General features: G+C 43.8%; 1 protein-coding gene across 4 annotated transcripts in view; it reads left to right on the forward strand.

Moving 5' to 3' along the window:
- Nucleotides 1-22,841, forward strand: part of TEX264 (testis expressed 264, ER-phagy receptor) — a 167,350-nt gene that overhangs the window by 19,475 nt on the left and 125,034 nt on the right. For 3 of the 4 annotated variants that reach the window (XM_053377495.1, XM_053377498.1, XM_053377496.1), the window contains exon 4: nt 1,370-1,432. The exons of the other annotated variant lie outside the window; for it this stretch is intronic. In XM_053377495.1, coding sequence (XP_053233470.1) covers nt 1,370-1,432 — 63 coding nt within the window. The remainder of the gene's footprint in view (nt 1-1,369; nt 1,433-22,841) is intronic. 4 annotated transcript variants of the gene reach the window in all.

A 22,841-nucleotide genomic window follows, 5' to 3' on the forward strand; every position in this document is an offset into this window, starting at 1 on the left:
TTGCTCTCACTGCCAATCAGCTTACTGGAAGTGACAACAAGTCTCCCTTGCCAGTGCACAATTGGGAGCATACTTTCAGGCTCCCAATTTTGCATTAGCAGCTGCATCTCTACCTGTCCCTCACCTGATGACAGGTGTAGGGCAGGGGTTTGTGGTTTGAGGGAAACAGCTTTGTGGGCTGAGATGGGACCCATGCCAGAGGTTTACCACCTGAACTAGGGTATGGTCTGAAGGTGACACATAGAATCGTAGATTTGTATAGTTGGAAAGAACCACAAGGGTCATCTAGTCCAACCCCCTGCAATGTAAGAATCTGTTGCCCATTGTGGCAAAAGCTCCTCATCTTGTTGAAGCTGAGCCCATCTACGTATGCTCAATGTTTGGGTAAGTGCCTGCCTGAGAACCACAAGTATGTTGATTTAACTAAATTTGTTTTGCATTTTGTCCCACAGAATGAGTTTATTTAGGTTATTATTTGTTGTTTGTGGTATTTGTATAGCCAAAGCCATTACAAAATTTATTTATCATGCTAATCCTTTTCTTCCTTGGAAAGGTCAGAGGTGCTTACAAGGTAAAAGGTAAAGGACCCCTGGACGGTTAGTCCAGTCAAAGGTGACTATGGGGTGTGGCGCTCATTTCACTTCAGGCCGAGGGAGCCAGCATTTGTCCACAGACAGCATTCCGGGTCATGTGGCCAGTATGACTAAACCGCTTCTGCCATAACGAAACACCATGACGGAAGCCAGAGCACACAGAAATGCTGTTTACCTTCCCGCTGCAGCAGTACCTATTTATTTACCGTATTTTTTGCACCATAACACTCACTTTTTTCCTCCTAAAAAGTAAGGGGAAATGTCTGTGCGTGTTTTGGAGGGAATACCTACGGGTGGCATGCCTACGGATTTTCCTCCTCTAAAAACTACGTGCGTGTTATGGTCGGGTGCGTGTTATAGAGCGAAAAATACGGTACTTGCATTGGTGTACTTTTGAATTGCTAGGTTGGCAGAAAGCCCAAGAGGCTCTGAGGTTTAGACCACAGCACCACTTGCATCCCATACTTACTATATGGAGCTTACAAGGAGCTCCCAGTGGTCTGCCATAAAAAACTGATCTGCTTCATTTATAACATATGAAGCTGCCTTATACTGAGTTATAGCATCCATCCATTTAGTACTGTATAAATTGTCTGGCAACATTTCTTTAATGTCTTAGGCAGAGACCTTTCCCAGCCTTGCTACCTGGAGAATCCAGGGCAGTGGAGACTGGTGTCAATTGGGACTGGAAGGGAGGGAGGCCATCACTAGAAGGGGCTGGAGCAAATGGTTGGAAGAACTAATTAATTCTGTTTTTTCTTCCATCTATTTCACAGATGAGTTCTACAAAGGCAACAGTGAGAGTCAGGAGGAGGCTGACAGCCACCTCTGGACCTCTTGTAAGTAAAGAGGTAGTTTGGAAAGAAGTAAGAGAGAACATTATAGAAGTATATAAAATCTACACGTTGGAGAGAAAAATGGAGAAATTTTTTTATCCCTTACTCAGAACTTGGAGACATCCAATGAAGCTGAATGTTGGAAAATTCAGGACAGACAAAAGAAAAGTACTACTATACATAGCATGGGCATAGCCAGGTTTTATGTGGGGGGGGGGCAGTTGCCCACCCCCCTAGCTATGCCCATGATACAGAGCACATAAGTTATGGAATTTGCTCCCATAAGAGAAAGCGATGGTCACCAACTTGGATGGCTTAAAAGGGGAATTAGACAAACTCATGGAGAATAAGGCTATCAGTGGCTATCAGCAGGCAAAACATGTGCTCTGATATTGAGTGGTGTTCTTTGCCATCAGTGCTGTAGCTTCAACAATGCTATCAACTGGAATTTTATCCCTTGTACTGAATGAGAGGTAGAGCTCCCTTAATCTCTCTCCCCCTCCCCCTTGGTGCTGCTTAATGGATTTGTATGAAGGGACAAACTGTTGTGACTTTTAGGTGCTTTCTTCCCTTCCTCCTTGTTCATGTGCCTCTTTGGCAACTTTTCAGGGAGATTTGAAGCAATGCTATCAGGTTTGAAAGTGAATTGATTCCATTCCGATCTGACTTTTTCCAGTTTAGTGACCAGCTCAGACTTGGCTAGGCTTCTAGGAGGCATTGCCTCACCTTCTCTGCCACCAATCAGCTTCTTTCAGAGTTTTAAACAGCAACTGGAAGGGCTACTGGAAACTGCTGGCAGAGCTGCCACCCACCTTCCTCCAGCTGTCAGTTTTAAGGGAAACCTGAGTAGCTGGCAGGACAATGAGTGCCCTGCTGGCATGTTGTTTCTTAATTTATTCTACGGGCTGGCAAGAAGGTATTTCATAAAATGTAAAATGGGCTGGAAATCCTAATGATTACTAAAATAGTGTCCATAATACATACTTCAAAATCATGAGACTGAATTTAATCACTAACTCCGTGTGTCCTAAGAAAAAAAAATATTTTAGCTTCTCTAAATTTGGGGTGAATTACTTTTACTGCCCTCTTTGAAATGCTAGGAGAGATATGCTGCATGCCTGGTGCTAGACAGGTATACAATATTGGCCCGAATATAAGCCACACCTTTAAAATCGGAGGGAGGGGGAAGAAAAAAAAGGGGAAAAATACCCCAATATAAGCCACTCCATTCCCTGCTGCTCTTGGCTACATACGGGGGGGGGGGAGCGGTGCGCTGCCGCCAACCTTGCCCCTTCTGCTCTCCCTCCCTTTCTGGCCTTGGGGGAGAGGACGGGGGGCTACGCACGGGGTGGCCGCCACTTTGCCATTCTCCTGGCGCTGTTTGCCCCACGCTCCTGGCTGCATACCATAAGGTTGCGAATATAAACCACATTTTAACTTTTCACAGTTGGAATTTGGGGGAAAAGTGAGGCTTATATTCAGGCCAATATGGTATCTGTTACCTGCAGGTATTCACAGCAATCCAAATGACCATAGGAACCTAGAGGAAAGCATCCTGCATTGTAACAGGGCTTCTTCATGCTGAAATGTGCCAAAAAGCAGTTAATACCTATGCAGGAAGTTGCATGTATGCTTGTATGCTTGTACCCATATCCAGCAATAAGTGACTGCTGGTCAGTCTTGTGCGTGGCAGCTGCAGCAGCAGATTATCCAGCCAGTTGGTGCCACTTCTAGTCGCCTTGCTTATTCCTGAGCTGCTGCTCCTGCCAGACCAACCTTTAGTCATAATTGGTTGGGTGGTGGCAGAAGCAGTGAATCCCCAAGCTGTCCAGGGAGAGCAATGGTGGCCGGTAGTGGCACCGGCCAGCCTGTGGATCTGGATCCCGGAGGTAGGGTTTGGCAGGCAGAGGAGCCAGCAAAACTGAGGTGGCAGCTGCAGCTTGTTCTGACTGTTCTTCTGTGGCTTGCCTGGGCCACCCACCCACTGCTTCTCATGATGCTGTACTTTTCAATGCTACCTGTCTGTGGCCAAGCAAATTACAGTGTGATGACATTCTTATATTATTGTATGTGCAGACATGTATTGCTCCATTTTCCTGAAAGGGATAAATGATGGATTTCAAAACCACCACAAACTTCTTAGTTCCTCCATCTGAAAAGCAAAGCAAAGCAAAGCAAATGAAGAACATTATATAAAAAGCCCTGAGTATGGAATAATTTGCACAAGATAACATTTAACATTTCTATAATTAATGTATTGTTTTCTGGTTAAAAATAAATGTATTATTAAAATAATAAGGCCAGCTGTATATTGAGCCTTTTCAGCATTATTATCCCAACACTGGGCAGCTTTATGCCCACAGTGGGGAGTCTTACCCCAGCACTGACCAGTCTAGAGGAGAAAACATCCTCATTTGAGTGTAAGTAAATGATACAACTCAGGAGGTGGCTTGAATTTACTTCATCCCTTATAAATTAGAACAGATAAAGCAGAGGGTGTGCCAAGAAGTTAAAAAGGAACATTGTGACCCTCCGGGAATGAGGACAATATCTTGTCCCTCACAAACATCCCATTGTCCCAAGGCTCTTCCAGATGACCTATTTATTGAGCATTCATCCTGATTTGTTTGTAGGGAGATTACTGTAGATGACATTGGCTATTTAATGAGCATTTATTCTGATTTGTTTGGCAGTGGAAAGGGGAGGTTTGATCATGTAGTGTTCAAGCAAGTGCCATCCCACACTTTCCAATGTATTTTCTTGTCACTCTCCTTATTACAAAAAGCCCTATCTTATGGGGAAGGGCGTTTGTAATGCAACACCTCCCAATGAATTATAATTGTGCATTCTGAATTTGCTTTTACGTGATTAAATCTCATCCCAAAATTGATATAATCTGGTAGTGCCCTCAGTATCTTTCTCCTTTCCTTTCTAGCCTCCCAAAGCACCATTGTTTCCTGGCTTCTCCCAAGTTCTACTTCACTGTGGTTTCATATAGTAGGACACACACACTCTTCTTGACTGCTCTAGAGTGCAGTGGCAGACCTTGGGGTCTCACATCTCAGCGGCGCCCTGTGCAATGCCAAAATTCAGCACCCCAAGGCTCTGTGCCCAATTCAACCAAACTAATTGCACTCCTCTAAACCCTGTAGAATGCACTTGGGTGCTTGTTCAAGTGCAGTTTGTTACTTACCCCAAGTAAGCAGGTGTGTGGCAAATTGCAGGTTCTATTTCCAGTAAAGACAAGAGATCAAGCTACATGTAGCACGATTTGATGTGCAAATTTGATCTTGTCAGCTGTGCTTGGAGAGTTAATGTGGCCCTGTGATTAGCTCTGAGTAGCTTTTAGGTTAGTTGGGCACAATTGAGCCAAAGCATGTGAGAGTTTCAGGGTAGCTCTTTTTGCACTGCATGATTTTAGTTCTAGTCCAGCCATCCTCCTCCTATTATTTATACAGCACCATCAGGGTGCTTGATGCTTTACAGCAGGGGCAGACTTGTGAGACCCAAATTCGCGCCCCCCCCCGCCTCTAGCATCCCATTCTGCTGAATTCAAGAGATCATAGTTCTGACATCCTGTGGCGTCCCCTAGAGTATGCACCCACTGCATTGGGACTGGTTGTGCTGCCCTAAAGCCGCCACTGTTTGCAAATAAAAAAGGACAGTTTCCTGCCCTAAGGAGCTTACAATCGAAAAATTTTGTTTTTTTTTTTATAATATTTTTTATTAAACAATTTTTATATTAACACAAACAAAACATACATAAACAAGCAACAAACAATAACAGAACAAAAAACAAGTACCATTTCATGTCCTAATTTCTTAAACCTTACTTCCTCGACTTCCTCTTGCTTCCCGTTTCTGTATTCCAAGTTCTTATAATTATTCAGCGAATCTTCCCTTATTTTACTATAAATTTATGTTAATCATCCTTATTCTCTTTGTCTTAACCATTACTAATAGTAACCATTTATTTTAAACCCAACATCATTCTAACTGTCATTACAATCGAAAAATTTTGATACAAGGGAAACAACAGAGGAAAGAGAAGGGAGGAGTACAAAGGGGGAAAATGTGTGGTTGTTTCAGTTATGTGTGCTTAGGCTTGCTTAAGGACTTGGTTGCAGCAGGGAATTGAAACTAGAGACTTGAGGGTAGATGTAAAGTACCGTATTTTTCGCTCTATAGGGCGCACCGGACCATAGGGCTCACCTAGTTTTTTGGGGGGGAAATAAAGAAATTTTTCTTTATCCCGCTGGCTGTCTTGGCTTCCTCTTTAGCCACGCACAACCTCTCCAGCCGGGAGAGGCTGCGCGCGGCTTTGGCAGAAGCCAAGACAGCCAGTGGGATGGACCCCACTCGCTCTCTTGGCTTCCTTTTTAGCCGCGGGGCTGGGGAAGCCCGAGCTTCCCCCGACCCCAGCCCCCAGAATGGGTCCGAGAGCAGGGGCGAGGTTGCGCGCAACCTCGCCTTCACTCCAAGAGTTTGCTGCTATCCGCAAACCTTCTGAGCCCGGTGGGAACTCCCCGCCCAAAGCCCGGGTGGATAGCTGCCCAAAGCCCGGGGCTGCGCTCCCTGGGATTCAGGCTGCTGCCTGCTATCCGCAAGCCTTCTGAGCATGGCGGGAACTCCCGCCAGGCTCCGAAGGCTTGCGAATAGCTGCCCAAAGCCCGGGATGCGCAGCGCTGTACTCCCCGGGCTTCAGGCTGCTATCTGCAAGCCTTGGGAGCCCGGCGGGAACTCCCGCCATGCTCCAAAGGCTTGCGGATAGCTTCCTGAAGCCTGGAGAGCGAGAGGGGTCGGTGTGCACTGACCCCTCTCGCTCTCCAGGCTTCAGTGAAAGCCTGCATTCGCTCCATAGGACGCACACACATTTCCCCTTCATTTTTGGAGGGGAAAAAGTGCGTCCTATAAAGTGAAAAATACTGTAAGCAAGAGAGGTGGCTATGTGCAGGCATCCATACTTGTGGCTAATTTGCTACTTTCTGTTTGCTTTGGTGGACTGAGCTGCTTATTTTGAATTGGATCAAGTATTGCTTTTTGTGCTTCTCATATAGTCGGCTGGTAGGTAACTGATCAAACAGCATTAGGGCTTTGTGGATACACTTGCATTGTTGCCAGCCGATAAATGGAACCCAAGCATTTCTTCTGCTTCCAAGGCACACACTTAGCGCTGCTGCTATATTTATCGCTTATGTAGCACTTGTAATCTGCAAGGTAGTTTAGAGACCTTGGTGCCACATTTGCAACTGGCACTTACTTGTGTAATTTGGAGTAGCTCTTTCTGACCTCCTTGTCCTTGGATATATTAATCCTCTGTCACAGGGTATGTGTTATGCATGAAGGGTAGGGCGGGATGCATGGCGTCTATGCAAAGGGCAGACACACCTCCCGTGTACTGCAAAACACAGCTGTAGACACTCTGAAATATGGGAATAGGTTCATCTCTGACCAGAGACTTAGGGCAGGGATAGCATTGCAAGGAGCGCCAGGGTGTATGCTGCCAACCATTTATGGGCATGTGTTGTTGTTGTTGTTTAGTCGTTTAGTCATGTCCGACTCTTCGTGACCCCATGGACCAGAGCACGCCAGGCACGCCTGTCTTCCACTGCCTCCCACAGTTTGGTCAAACTCATGCTGGTAGCTTCGAGAACACTATCCAACCATCTCATCCTCTGTCGTCCCCTTCTCCTTGTGCCCTCAATCTTTCCCAACATCGGAGTCTTTTCCAGGGAGTCTTCTCTTCTCATGAGGTGGCCAAAGTATTGGAATCTCAGCTTCAGGATCTGTCCTTCCAGTGAGCACTCAGGGCTGATTTCCTTAAGAATGGATAGGTTTGATCTTCTTCTGGGCATGTGTACTAGCAGATAAATCACCATACAGCTATTGTGGTCATAGTTGCTGATGGTAGTATGCTGGCTCTTTTGGTGTATATATGGTTCACATAATATGTTTTCCATTGGAAGATGTACCTGGGAATAATCAAAGGAAAGAAGAAAGCTGCATTATACGAAGTCAAGCTATTTGTCTATCTATGCTAGTGTTTACATTACAGTGGTTCTTCAGCTTTCAGACAGAGACAGAGATGCTGTGAACATGGGTCTTTCTGCATGCAAAGCATGTGCTTGACCATGGCCTTTACCTCCAAGGCTGATTGTGCACCACATGTCTTGGGTGAGCAGACCCATATCATAACATTGTTGAAGGCCTTAATTGCTTACAGGCTAAATTTTTCATATTTGGTACCATAGCCCATGTCTTACAACTTGAGCAGCCATTTTACGACAGTGAGGCACTGGGTTGAGTAGTGTGTGTTAGCTAGGCTTGCCATACGTCAGGAAAATTACTGACATGTCCTGGTTTTCAGGTTTAAAAATGGCAGCGGGGAGGGGATTTTGCCTAATTGGGGAAACCCGGATGTATGGAAACGTGATGGAAACAGCTCAAAAAGCTTAAAATCACTTTTTGGGGTTAGGTTTCCCAATTTTGGTGGTTTCCTTAAAAAAGCTAAACTTTGCTGTGGGTGTCAGGAAATTTACTTCTTGAAATATGGCAACCCTAGTGTTAGCAGAGGCTGTAATGGTTATGACCTGCACCTACATTCCTGATGTTGACAGAGATTCACAAATAGACTCTTCTCTCACAAGACAATGAAAACATTCCTTCCTACCCACGGGATGTGGCTTTTTGGAAAAGGAGGCTCTCCAATAGGCAGGTGGTGATTGAAAAGCTGTCTGGGTGGGTCATTTTCAAGAGGAAAAGTATTTCTGTAGTTGATCTCTTCTGGAAGTACTAGTTTTAAGCTGTTGCAATATCCTATCTCAATAATGTTCTCTGAAACAGTCTTCCAGATAGAGAGAGAGAGAGAAAAAGAACGATCCATTTTGTGGCTACAGATATGTGCCATTTTTGAATAGTGATAACATTGAACCTACCATGGAGCTGCATATTAATGTGTGCTTTGTGTAACTTGATCCTCTGGGCAGCTGCCAGGGCCCATAACTGATGCCTGGGTTGTGCTCCCCATATTTTATTTTTCCTGGCCCTTAGCTCTGGGGAGTGGCTGGTGACTGAATTGCACCATCCTTTTAATTTCCGCACAATGTTCTCAACATAGCATTGCTCAGGGGCCATGGGGGGAATTAAAAAGGGTAGCTAGACCCAGCTGCTCAGTGTTGCTTAGAGCACTGCCACTGAAGCTAGGTAAGCCTGCCAGAGCCTATTGGCAGAGGAACAGGCCCATCAGAGTAGATGTAGCCCATTTAATTTTGATTTTCAGAATATCTTCTTTGGACAGGGTGGTTCCAGGTTTGGGAAATTGCCTTGGGCAATTTACATGTATCAGTATGCCATTGTGGCTAACTCCCTACATTGCCAAGTATCTCTCAACTTGTTTATTTTCACTCTGTGGTGCTGTTCCTCAACTTCATTTGCTCATCCAGTTTGACAGCAGCATGTGGAAATGTGCCACTGCAGGTGAAACGTATATACATGAGAGCTGTATATGAATGAGTGTTTGCTCATCTCCACATATTTTGGATTGAATCCAGGATTCTTGAGGTTGTTACAGGACTGGGTTGGGCAGAGACATTCTGTTGTCCGAAGTGGAGTCCAAGTTGTGTCTCCACCCCCTTGCTAGGGTCAGGCTTTTCAGCAGTTTTGCTGCACCATTCAGACACTGTACCTGCCTTCACCTGTCTCCTTCTCACCTTGCTACATGGCAGGGAAGACCTTATTACAGCACCAAGGGAAGGAGCTGCACCGAGGGAAGGTGCTGCACCAATTTATCAGAACTGGGTGGATCGGGCTGACACCAGGTCTCAGCATCACCCAGCCCCTGTCTTCTGATTGGCCCATTTTAATGGGGCCCCTGCTTATATTCGAAGGGGAAGATGGCTCTTGCACCAGGCAGCAAATGGCTGCTTCACTGGAACTGCAGCAGCCATTTAAGTATTGAGCTATTTTAAACCATATTTTAAAGCTTTCTCTTGGGCCTAACTAGAACTGAAAACTCTGCAGCCCAGTCTTTTTACTTAATTGATTAGGACCCATCAATTTTTCAGTGGTAGATGCCAGATATTATTTGTTAGGCTGTGAGTTAGTGACTTGCTTTTTAAAGGCAATTTTGCCTGTGATTTGCTACTGTAACAGGAAATGGAAAAGAAAATGTTGCAGGTGACCTTTCCTTCTAACAATGTGTGACAACTTCTGTTTAATAAATTGTGAGTTACCCTATGCTTGCTTCACTGTTTCAGATGGCTGCTTATACAGTACTGAGGTTTTGTAATAGGCAAACATTAACAATTTTCTTGGTTGAGAACACTTGGCCATAAGGGAGGCAATGTGTGTATATCCACATTTCCCCACCTCTGGGTCAGAACAGTTACAGCATGGGTAGGCAAACTAAGGCCTGGGGGGTGGATCCGGCCCAATTGCCTTCCAAATCCAGTCCATGGACGGTCTGGGAAACAGCACGTTTTTACATAAGTAAAATGTGTGCTTTTATTTAAAATGCATCTCTGGGTTATTTGTGGGGCATAGGAATTCGTTCACCCCCCCAAAAAAAATATAGTCTGGCCCCCCACAAGGTCTGAGGGACAGTGGATCGGCCCCCGGCGGAAAAAGTTTGCTGACCCCTGAGTTAGAGGGTATAAAAGACCCTGCAGAAGATGGTATCTTTATGTTGGGGACACTTCTTTTAATTTCTGTTGTCAACCTAAAGCACCAGACCAGGAATACTGGGACTTCCTGTAAGATATAAGGCAGCCTTCTCTAACATGGTGTCCTCCAGATGTTTTGGATTGCAACTCTCACCAGCCCTGGCCAGCTGGTGGAGGATATCTGGTTGGCTATGGCTACCTGAAGGAGAAATATGATGGCAAAACCTACAAACCATCCTTTGTTACTGCTCACTCCTCAGATGTGGATCACATTGGACCTTACAAGGTGAGGTCTGTTTATTCCTAAGGTAGCAGGAAGGGATGAGATTTTTCCATTCTTGATACCTGGTCCAGTGCAGACCCTTGAAACCTTGGGAAGTGACAGACCCAGTCTAGATGTTGTTGGACTCCAACTTCCATTAGCCTCCTTCCACTGCCTCTCTGTTAGGTGCTGCTTTGATTTATTTTTTCTCTGGAATGTATTCGCTGCTGCTTTCAGAAAGTATCCAGTTGAGCAGGTGTGGTGTGTTCTATTATAAGCACATCATGTTTGCAATGGGGACAGTTCAGAAATGAAGATCATGTAGTAGCCAAGACAGAAAGCAGTGGTCCCGAGCACTAGTGCATGCCAGTTAGAGACTTGCCACCATGGCAGCATATCTGCTTATTTGCTTTCCCTTTATGCTTATTTTGGCTGGCCAGCATGCTTCTCAGCTTAGGCCACATTGTGTACAATGGATTAACGAGATGCCCTGTTTTAATGTGTAACTTAGCCTCAAATTAGTAGGCCAAGTTTTCCGTAAGCTTCTGTGAAGCTATTTAGGTTGGTTTGGAGGTCATCCTCTGAGCGTGCACACACTACGTTGTCATCAACATATTGAAGCTCTGTGATAGAGGTTATAGTAACCTTACTCTTTACTTTCAGCCTACTCAAGTTAAAGAGCTTTCCATCTGTTCAATATATGATTTCTATCCCAGTGGGGAGTTTCCCTTTGACGATGTGTAGGATCATGATATGAAGATAATAAATAGAGTTGGGGCAATAGCACATCCCTGTTTAATGCCTGATCCCAATGTGAATGGTTCACTTTGAGAGCCATTGTTATCTGTGATTGTTGCTGTCATATTATCATGGGGGAGCCGAAGGATGTTAAAAAATTTATCTGGGCAGCCCATTTTCAAAAGGGCAGTACGATTTACAGTGTTGAGGCCTTAGTCAGGTCAATAAATTCCATATATTATATAGGGGTTGGTTTTGCTCTCTGCATTTTTTCTTGAAACTGTCGAGCAGTTCCCCTAGAAGGTATTTTGTACATAGTTCTGAAGCCTGTGTCCCAGGAGATGTCATTGTTTATAGCCACTCTGGGAGCCTGCTAAGCAACTCTCCTTCTCTTTTAGGCAGCAGTGTTGGCTGCACACTCTTCAACCAGCCTATAATAATAATTGGTGTTGCCTGAATTATTGGTATAGTTTTGGGTAGTTAACAATGTAATGACTTTGTCACCTGTGAGGTTCAGGAATCTGTTTCTTTTTATGCCTTTCTCCTTAGTATTACATTATAGTGAAGCTGAGACTAGAGTTGCAGCAGTTTATAATCCAGGAATTGTTCTCTGCTTTCTTCCATCCCAAGACCAGTGGGGTGACCATAACACCATAAAGACTTTCTATTTGACTTTTGACATTAGTCCAGCTACCCCAAAAGCGATTGAATGGCACTCCCTTGGACCTGAGGAATAGACTTTAATAGGAGCAAACCTTCAAGATAGAACAGCTCCTTCTTTGTCACTTCTGGAGCAGGCTCTTGGGTAAGCTGGGTTTCCAGGGCTACCCATGAAGCTCTGTGCCATATAGAGAGGCACATGGGAATATGTGCTATTTTTAATAACTGTGAAAGAAGGCAAAACACAGGAATCATACGGAGGTAAAATAAGGATCGAGCACCTGTGAGAATCATCTCTAAGTAACCTTTTCATAATATGCTTGGACTTTTGCAGAGAGAACTAGCATTTTGGGAGAGATGAAATAAAAAAATAAACTTACTTATGATAAAGTTTCTGTGATCTTGATTGTTGATCTTGGTCACCACCTAGTGGAGAAATGAATATGCTGTAGTGCCTAAACTAAGGGCTTTCCCCCATTTTCCTTTTGCCCTGTGCTTTCCAGGCAGAGGTCTGTGCTTTAAAGGCTCCATGTCCAAGCGCTCTTTTCTTCACCCCAGAGCTTTTCCTGTGAAAACAACACTCTTTAAAAAACTGAAGTGCAACAAACAGCAACTCAAATTTTCTGTGGATTGCTGTTTGCTCCGATTCAGTGGTAAAGAGTGGATTTTGTGGGGAAAGCTCTGGAGCATGGACATGGAGCTTTAAAGCATGGACTGTGCCTGGAAAGTGCAGAGGAAAGGTAAGTGTGGATAAGCCTTGAGGAATCACTTTGATCCTGTAGAGTTTGCTACTAAAGCTGAAATGTAACATTGCCTGCTAAATTCACATACGTGTTTGCCAAACAAAATAATGGCTCTTCCCTGTTGGACATTATTTTTCTGCCTTTTCTTTTAAGAAAAAAAAATGTCCTCTCTGCATAGATCAGTTTCTGCTGCTTTCTAATTATTATTATTTAAATAAAAATAATAATCTTCCAAACAGATAATATGAGCCCATACATAGAGGGGATAAGGTGCAAGTTTTCTTGCAGCTTCTCCAACTGTCTCTATGTCTGCCTTTGCTGAAATGTTCACATGTCACTCCATTAGTTGTTCTGTGATGCTTCCCCATAACAAGTAGCCGTGGTCAGCCACAATTCCCCATCTGCAGTATGAGCGTAATAAAATTGGCCTTCCTTACTGGGTTGCTGTTGAGAGCAAGGAGATGCTTATGTGAATGCTTGAGTGAAAAGTAGTAAGATTAAAAGATAGAGTAGGATAAGACTACAACATGCTTTAAAGATAGCGACAATGAATTTGTGCTTGATGCAGAAGGTGGAGCCAGTGGAGGTATTTGAAGAGGAGCGTCTCTTGGTCTGAGTGATGGGATGGGATGATACCATCTCTCTCTCTGCATACCATTTGAATCAGGTGTAACTGTGCAAGTGCTGAACCAGTGGCTGTAAATCCTGCCAAGACAAATGCACTATAGGTGGGTGGTTCTTGTGTTTGGGAAGTGGGAGGCAGCCTATTGTGGATGGGGTTGCACTCCTGTTGAAGGTACTCCTGAATCCATCACCATCACTTGAGGTCCAAGTGGCCACAATGGCAAGAAATGCCTGTTGCTAGCTAAAGCTTCTTTGTGGTTTACTATAATGCAGTCTATGTAGGGCTACCTTTGGAGATGATTTGGAAGCTGTTGTTGATACAGAATGTTTCTCCTAGGGTAACCAAATGGTGCATCAAATTGGAGCCACATTACACCAACTCTACCTTATCTGTGTTGGCTGCTTGATATGTTTTCGAGTCCAGTTTGGGGTGTTGATTTTGACTTATAAAACCCTAAATGTCTTGGGTTCCAGATACTTGAAGGAGAATCTCTTCCTATATCTGCCAGCTGAGGCCTTTCAGGTGGTGTGAAAGGGAGGCCCTTCCTGTGGTCCCAATGATGTGCATTGTATATTGTGCAGGGGACTTGGGAGAGGGACCTTTCTATGGGGGCACTAGCCCATTTGGTGAAATTCCTTTCCCCTGGAGTTGTGTCAATTATCCTCACTTTAAGGCTCTCTTATTCACCTGGGCTTTTGGGACATCTTAATGTTTTGTGCTGGTGTTTTGTATTGATCTGCTGCTGTATTGCAATGAATTATACATTTTTATTTTTATTGATTAAAATCCACTGAAAAGGGTTATGGTATTTATCTTGTTTAGTATTTTATTGCCGTATGATTTACTTGATGATGGGTGATTATAAAAAAAGTAAGTTGCAGTTCAACTCTAAATCTAGTTAGCATGGCATCTAATAATGTTTAATAATTAGTTTCTGAGTTCTGTTTAATAACCAGATTATGATTTGTATGCATAGAATTCATGTTTTCTGACAGTAAGAAAATGCTTCATTGAAAGCTGTATTATGGACACATGGTGGCAGCAATGTGCTGTTCTAATTTTTTCTTCCCTCTACAGAGCACATCATTGTTTCTACCAATAGACTTTTCTGTCTGTTTATTTACTTCTTTTTCACAGTGGGTGGGGAGGGAAACCCCATGCTGTAGCATCAAAGTGCATATCTATGTGGCGTGGGTGTGAAGACAGGGAAGAACAAAACATTCTGCACAGTAGAAGTATGTTAAGAGAGGATAGTTGAAGCCTAGTTTGGTGTAGAAGGGTGGTTGTGAGTTGGGAGGTGCTTTAGCTGGGGAGTCACAGGTTCAAAGGTCATCTTATCCATGAACTGACCTTGGATCTTAGGCAAGCCACTACCATATTTACTTGAATGCAACGCACACCTTTTTTTGGGCCAAATTATGTCACAGAAATTAGCGTGTGGCAAGGGACAGAAAGTGAAATGGCAGCCATAGGCAAATAGAAGCAGACATGAGAAGCAGTTTATCATAAAGTGCATGTTGTCTGTGTTGTCTGTTAATTTATAGATTAGTCCAGATTGCCTGGATGTGGTAAATGGCAGAGAGGGAGAGAGAAAGGAATGCCAGGTGCTTGATGGATGACTGCTTAAAGTGATTGCATAACACCCTCCTTGTACATTTCTAGATTGATCTGCAAATCCTTGCCTTGATCGGCTTGTGTGAACAATTGGTTCTCCCCTGTTACCCAGGCTGTCTTCACAGTTGGCCACACACTCCTTTCTAATGTGTGCGTCTCCCCTATCTTTCCCTCTTTCACATGTGAACTCATCCTGCGAACATTGTTTCTCCTTGGTGCTCCCTCAAGCCATTTGTCAACCCATTTAATACAGATAGATGAGCTCCTAGGAGCAATATCACTCTGAAGTGACTAAGTGAATAGTTTGCCTGGGGCCTCCGGCCTCATTTCCCCAGGTGTAGTTGGTACAGCTCAGAGGAATTCTTTAGACCTTGATAATAACAGCCAAATACAAAGACAAAGCACTGCATTTTCCTGAAGTCTGTTGAAGCAGAGGCTCTGTGCTCTAATTGGTTGCAAACTGACTTCAGACATGGTTAGGAGTTTTGGCTTTGCATTTCCATTTGTTATATTGGCTAGTTGTGGGGAAAACACCCCCAAAGTGCCCCATTTGGTCTGCAGGCATGACTCAAAGGCAAAAGAGAAATAGGGCGAGTTGTGCCTAACAAACAGTAAGGGTTGAAGACCAAAGCTCCAACACTCTCTCCCCAAAGAGCCTCCTCCATTGCAGGGGGTTGGACTAGGTGGCCATTGGGTATCCCTTCCAACTCTATGAATCTGTGATTCTAAATGTGGCCCTGGCTGTTGGGCTCATGCTGCCCAAGAATGTTGACTGCAGAATGTAGCATGTAAGCAGTTGTCCAAGGCAGCCACATCTGGAAAATAGAAAGTGGTTTGCTGAAGCAGTAAGGGGGCATTTAACCTAGGACATAAAGGGGGAAGCAACGAGGCTCAGAATGGGGATTCAAGCCCCAATCTCTCCCTCTCTCTGGATTCTTGAAGCTGTGAGGAAATGGGGCTTGGGCTGGAAAACATCTTTCCTCAGACACACAACCACACCCACCTCGGCTAAATGCACCATTTCTCCCAGGAATTCTCACTCCATTTGATCCACATACTGATGTCTGGGGCATTTTCATAAGAGAGCCACTTCAAGGGTGGCATTTTATGGATTGACAACATTTATTCTTTAATACAATTTATTTCCGAAGTTGACACAAGGAAAACTCTAGAAGCATGAGAAGTCAAAGGCTCAAGGAATGCTGCAAGGATACTCTGTTCTTTTCAGTTTCTGCTGTATGCACAACCCCCAATAAGGAACCGTTGGGCACCAACCACAGAGCTGTGGCTGTATAGTTCAAGCCCAAAGGATTTGTTCTTTTCATTTTATAGCCTTTTAATTGTGAGTGCTTCCTGCTCTGTTCTATTTCTGTCAGTCCACAGGTCTAATAGTTATATAAGTTGGAGCTTACCTATATAAAACAGTAGTTGGGCACCTGTGGCCTTGTTTTATGTGGCTCTCTGGGCACTATAGATATTTTTTGCTTTTATGGAGGACTCACTTTCACTTCATGCCATGTTTTTGTGAGGTGAGACTGTAGAGGTGGAAGAATGGATAGGAAGAGAAATGCCCTTTTCAGGGTGAATGTGACATCACAAAATAATAGATGACAAAATTTCAGAAAGAGAGCAAGAGAAGCAGGTAGATCAGGCTTCCTCAACCTCGGCCCTCCAGATGTTTTTGGCCTACAACTCCCATGAACCCTAGTTAGCAGGACCAGTGGTCAGGGTTGATGGGAATTGTAGTCTCAAAACATCTGGAGGGCCGAGGTTGAGGAAGCCTGGGTTAGATTATGGAAGAGAAAGTGAGAACAGATGGCAACGCCCACTGTTGGCATGTGGCCCCCAACAGCTTACCTCCAAGGAATTGTGGCTGGTTCCCACCTCTGATTTAAAGCATAACTGCCTTTTCTCAAATCTGTTGTATGACCACAGGTGAATGGAAAGTGGTGGGGATAAAACTATATAACCTCTGCTGGGTATATGTGTGTTAGAGTTTCTCTTTATAACTACTGAGTGGTGTATGTTACAGCCCCTGTAAGGGACGTAAGTGATTTTAGCTCAAGTAATAAACATTCATACTTCCTGTTCATCATCTTTTTGGATATAGCAAACAGTACTTGTTTTTGTGGGACGCAGGTGGCGCTGTGGGTTAAACCACAGAGCCTAGGACTTGCCGATCAGAAGGTCGGCGGTTCGAATCCCTGCGACAGGATGAGCTCCCGTTGCTCAGTCCCAGCTCCTGCCAAACTAGCAGTTCGAAAGCACAAAGTGCAAGTAGATAAATAGGTACTGCTCCAGCGGGAAGGTAAATGGTGTTTCCGTGTGCTGCTCTGGTTCCCCAGAAGCGGCTTAGTCATGCTGGCCACATGACCCGGAAGCTATCTGCGGACAAACGTCGGCTCCCTCGGCCAATAAAGCGAGATGAGCGTCGCAACCCCAGAGTCGGTCACGAGTGGACCTAATGGTCAGGGGTCCCTTTACCTTTACCTCCTTTTTTTTGTAACCAGATTATTCTCTGAAACACTAGAGTGTGGTGCCCTCCAGATGGTATTGAACTCTGAGCTGCCATCAGCCCCAGATACCATGGCCAATGGTCAGGGATGATGGGAGTTGTAGTCCATTGGCTATCACTGCACTAGAGAAATTCCTCTTCTAAACCCTGCACAGATTGCTAATGTTTTTAAACACAAACAATTGTAGGAGAAGAGTTGGATGCTGTACTAAAGAGACAAACTCAGGCATAGCTGGAGCTTGTCCACACTTCCACCTGTCCTGTGCTTAGAAAGAGCCAGCGTGGTGTAGTGGTTAAGAGCGGTAGTCTCGTAATCTGGGGAACCGGGTTCGCGTCTCCGCTCCTCCACATGCAGCTGCTGGGTGACCTTGGGCCAGTCACACTTCTTTGAAGTCTCTCAGCCCCACTCACCTCACAGAGTGTTTGTTGTGGGGGAGGAAGGGAAAGGAGAATGTTAGCCGCTTTGAGACTCCTTAAAGGGAGTGAAAGGCGGGATATCAAATCCAAACTCTTCTTCTTCTGGGTGGTTTTCCGCTTGCCCTATGCTTTCTCGGCACTGGTCCAAGCGGTTTTGCCTTTGCTCCACAGTTTCCCCCTGAATAACCTGCACTTTAGCACTAAATTGAAGCAAATGTCAATACAGAGAAAGCCCAATTGATGTTTACTCCAATTCAGTGGTAAATAACGGGTTTTCCTGGGGGAAAGCAATGGGCCAAGTGGAAGTGTGGATGAGACCTTAGTTTCTGCAAATCTGCACAAAAAGCAGATATTCTAGTTTTTTTACATCAGACAGGCACATCATGCATGCCACTACAAGAGTAACTTAAGGGAATGTGTTATGTGGTAGAGGTTTGAACTGGGAGTCCTAGGTTCAAATTCCCACTCAGTGGTGAAGCTCTTGGGTGCGCTTGGGCCGTTCAACATCTCTCAGCTCACAGATTTGTTGTGAGGATAAAAAAGCACATCCCCTAATGCAGGCTATGACTATGAGCTACACTGTACATATAGCTCTTGAATTTATAAATTGAGGCTGTTTTCACTCAGAGGTAGGATGCAACTAAGTCGTACTCTGAGCAGACTCATTAAAATCAGCAAACTTGACTAACGTAGTTATATTCGTCCCACAATCATGAAATATAACACCACTTTCAAAGGAAGGATTTGGGAGAATCACATATACTGTCAAGGGTGGTTCAAATAGCAGCATCCACTTTGCAAACATTCAGTCCTTTCTCAAAGATTTATAGAATTGGTTAGAAGAGAGTCATTGGAAGTTGGACCTTTGTGCTTCTTGTTTGATCAAAGTATATTGGCTTTCATTGATGGGAAGTGTAAATGTTTCCTTTTTGTGAAAAGGATATGCTAACAGTTTAAAAATGTGTACTGAGCAAGCAGCGTTTTGTACATTAACAATTTGAGAATGTTGGTAACTTGGAAATACTTTGAACCACGCTGCAGACCTCAGCAGGGACAGAACTTGATGTAAAGTCTATTTTTGTTGAGACCACATTTGGAGTGCTATGTACAGTTCTGGTCACCCGACCTCAAAAAAAGATATTGTAGAGTTGGAAAAGGTTCAGAAAAAGGCAGCCAAAATTATCAAAGGGATAAAACATCTTCACTGTGAAGAAAGGTTGCAGCGTTTGGGATTCTTTGGTTTACAGAAGAGGCAAAACAATGGAAGTTTATGAAATTATGTATGGCATGGAGAAAGTATATAGAGAGAAGTTTTTTCCTTTTTCTCATAACATTAGAACCTTTGAACATCCCATGAAGCTGAATGCTGGAAGATCCAGGACAGATAAACGAAAGTACTTCTTCACACTTTGCATAGTCCAGCTATGGAACTGGCTCCCTTAGGAGGCAGTGATGGCCACCAACTTGGATGGTTTTAAAAGAGGATTAGACAAATTCATGGAGGAGAGGGCTAATAGATGACTTCTAGCCATGATAACTATTCTCTACGGCCACATTTGGAGGCAGCAGTGCTTCTGAATACCAGTTGCTGGAAACCATGGGAGGGGAGAGTGCTCTTTTGCTCATATTCCGCTTGCTGGTTTCCCACAGGCATCTACCTGGCAACTGTGAGAACAGTATACTGGACTAGACAGACCGTTGGTTTGATCCAGTAGGCTATTCTTATTGAGTGATAAGCATATCCATGCTTTTGTGTCTTGTACCTGCAGCTTGAATGTATTTGAAGCTAAACTACTTTGGCTTCTGTTAAGAACTTCAAGGTGAATGTTGTTATTAGTTTGGCAATCTCGGTCAGCGTGAATGGCCAACTGATGAGACAGCCAGGAACACTAACAAAAATAATCTCTGTGGTCCTTTATGACCAGAGATGCTTTCCTGACAGCTGAGAATCTCACTCTAACATTTGAAATACAATATCCATCAGATTTTGGAGTGCCCGCAGAGCTCAGTTTGGGGGCAGAGAAGGTTTGGTGCCAATTTTGCAGTTAAATGGAAAAGGAGAACAGAGCTTTTGAGTTGGAAAGTAAAACACCTTGGTATGTAGGGTTGCTCTCTGAGAATTTGATGCAGGGTATATGTTACTTGCTGTAGGAGTGTTTCATGTCGAATAGGGTAAGTTTGTAAGATTTGCTTGTGCAGTTTTCTGGTTTTGTGCAAATCTGAGGGATTAAAGGGGGGTGGGATTCCTTGTTCAGGAGTACACTAGAAATAGTTACAAGCACAGCCCAAAAAGAGTGAAAGCATTGTGGACATAGTAGACATGGAAAGGGGAATGGTAGAAAGTGACCATTGATCCACCCATCCCCAAACACCAAATAGTCTGTGACATGTCGAGTGAAGTGCCTTGTAGCCCAGTGGCTCCCAACTGATTGGATTATCCCCATATCGGGTGAACCTGAATTTACAGAGGGAAACCATCATGTGAACTATAGAAATTAAATGGGAATGTAAACAGCTGCAGACACATATTAAATGTGTGTGTGTGTGTGTCCAAGCCCCCAAATATTTTGGGAATATATACATACTGGTTGCTGGTTAGGTTACTGCTGGGCAAATCCTCTGGTTAGACTTCAATTTACTCTGCTTTACTCTACTATGCCTCTAAGCCCTACATCCCTGACTACTATTCCCATGGCTCATGAGAGTTAGATTGGATTGCCTTTCTGGCATGAGTGATGTGAGGTGTGTTTCTACTAAGCAGTTTCATAAGGGGTATAGAAGGATTACAGAAGCAAATGGATGGTTTGTTTTGTCTGATTCCCTCAAGCTTGACTCCTTGGTGAATACTTTAACCACTCATTTTTCACATACATACTCTGACAAATTGCCAAAGGGGATATTTCTGTACAGATATAAGAGGCAGGTGTATCTGTTGAGTGGGTGACAGAATGCCTGGATGTCATTCTTGCTATTACCACTTCCATCTTGCATGTCTGAATAAATAGCCTTCTTTTCTAATCTATAAATGCAGGATAACAGTGTAGTTTATGGTGACATTATTTCACTTCTTAATATACTGGCCCTGAAAAATGGAACTGCAATAATACAGCACAGATCTTTAAAAGTTATGTTTATCTTTAAATTACCTTTGAATAGACCAATTTTTTCTTCTTCTTTTCAGCTTGCTAAACTATTGAGTATTTTATTGTATCATCCTGCTATAACTTTTGGTAGACTGCATTGTTGGAACACAGTACAGTCTGGCTCATATAATAGAGTGAAGGAGTGCATTTTATATCTAGGCCAGATTATGGTTTGTTCTGGGCATCTGGTACTTTGGAGTGTCTTTAACCAGGTGTACCCTTTCTTGAAAAGATGCTACTGTAACAGGCAACGTGTGGAGCAGCTCTAAAAGTGTCTGGATGGTTGAACAGTAATCCAGAAGATAACATTCTAATCTGTACTGGTTACTTGTTCCTCCATTTAGAGGAGTGATTCTTACCTTTTTTAAATAGTTCCAAAGTTTGTGTACTATAAGTATTGCCTCTCTTACAGGAACAACATCTGAGGTCAACTGAAGCTAGGCAGGTATCTACTATAAGAAGGGATTTATAGAATCATAGATTTGTAGTTGGGAGGGACCCCAAGGGTCATCTAGTCCAACTTCCTGCAATGCAGGAATCCCAACTAAAGCATCCATGGCAGATGGCCATCCAACCTCTGCTTAAAAGCCTCCAAGTTCACCACCTTCCATGGGAGTCTGTTCAGCTGTGAAACAGCTCTTATTGTCAGAAGGTTCTTCCTGAAGTTTAGTTGGAATCTTCTTTCTTGTAACTTGAAGCCTGATAGCATGATTTTGGGTGAGTTTTTCTGGATGTGCATATTGGTCTACAGGAGTGTCTCTGTATGGCACTTAAAGGATTTAAGGCACAGGCCCATACCACAAAGCTGCAGAAACTTTGCATATGCTTATTTATATAGATAACGCTAAGAAAATGAAGATGGTGGGTGGCTTTATTATTATTATTTACTTGCCCTTCACCGTAAGGTCCCAGGGTGGTTTACAACATTAAAACACGGTATTATTTTAATGCAACTTACAATCACATAAGTAAGGTGGGTCCTAAAACTATAAACCTCAAAAGCCAAGGTAAAGAGGTGCTGTGCTTTGGAGTTAAAAATTTAAAGTATTAATTTCACATATGTATTCATGGGGTCTGAACTGGCAGTGATGGACCAGGAACCAGACCTTGAGGTCATAGCAGACAGCTAGATAGAAGATGTTGACATGTAGCAGCCATGAAAAAGGTAGATGTCATGCTAGGGATCATTAGGAAAGGAATTGAAGTGGCCATATCATAACGCTGTTATGCAAATCTATGGTGCGACCACATTTGGAATATTGTGCACGGTTTTGGTCACCTCACCTCAAAAAAGTTATTGTAGAGTTGTAAAAAGTTCAGAAAAGGGGATCAAGGGAATGGAGCAACTCCCCAGTGAATAAAGGTTGCAGTGTTTGGGACTCTTTAGTTTAGAGAAAAGGTGAATAAGAGGGGACATGAGAGAAGCTCACGAAATTGTTCATGGCATGGAGAAAGTGGATAGTGCAAAGTTCTTTCCCCTCTCTCATAACAATAGAACTTGTGAAGCTGAATGTTGGAAGATTCGGGTCAGCGAAAAGCAACTGCTTCTTCAAGTAGTGCATAGTTAAACTACAGAACACACTCCCACAGGAGGCAGTGATGGCCATCAACTTGAATAGCTTTAAAAGAGGGTTAGACAAATTCATGGAGAAGAGAGCTATTGATGGCTACTAGCCATGGTGGTTATGCTCTGGCTCCACAGTCAGAGGCAGTATGCTTCTGAATACAGTGGTACCTCGGGTTACATACGCTTCAGGTTACAGACGCTTCAGGTTACAGACTCCGCTTACCCAGAAATAATACCTCGGGTTAAGAACTTTGCTTCAGGATGAGAACAGAAATCGTGCTCCAGCGGTGTGGCGGCGGGAGACCCCATTAGCTAAAGTGGTGCTTCAGGTTAAGAACAGTTTCAGGTTAAGAACGGACCTCCGGAATGAATTAAGTACTTAACCCGAGGTACCACTGTACCAGTTGATGGAAACCACCAGAAAGGACAGTGCTCTTGGACTCTAATCCCTCTTGTGGATTTCTCAGA

The sequence above is a fragment of the Podarcis raffonei genome, chromosome 2 (genome assembly GCF_027172205.1).
Source record: "Podarcis raffonei isolate rPodRaf1 chromosome 2, rPodRaf1.pri, whole genome shotgun sequence".
In the NCBI taxonomy this organism is placed as follows: domain Eukaryota; kingdom Metazoa; phylum Chordata; class Lepidosauria; order Squamata; family Lacertidae; genus Podarcis; species Podarcis raffonei.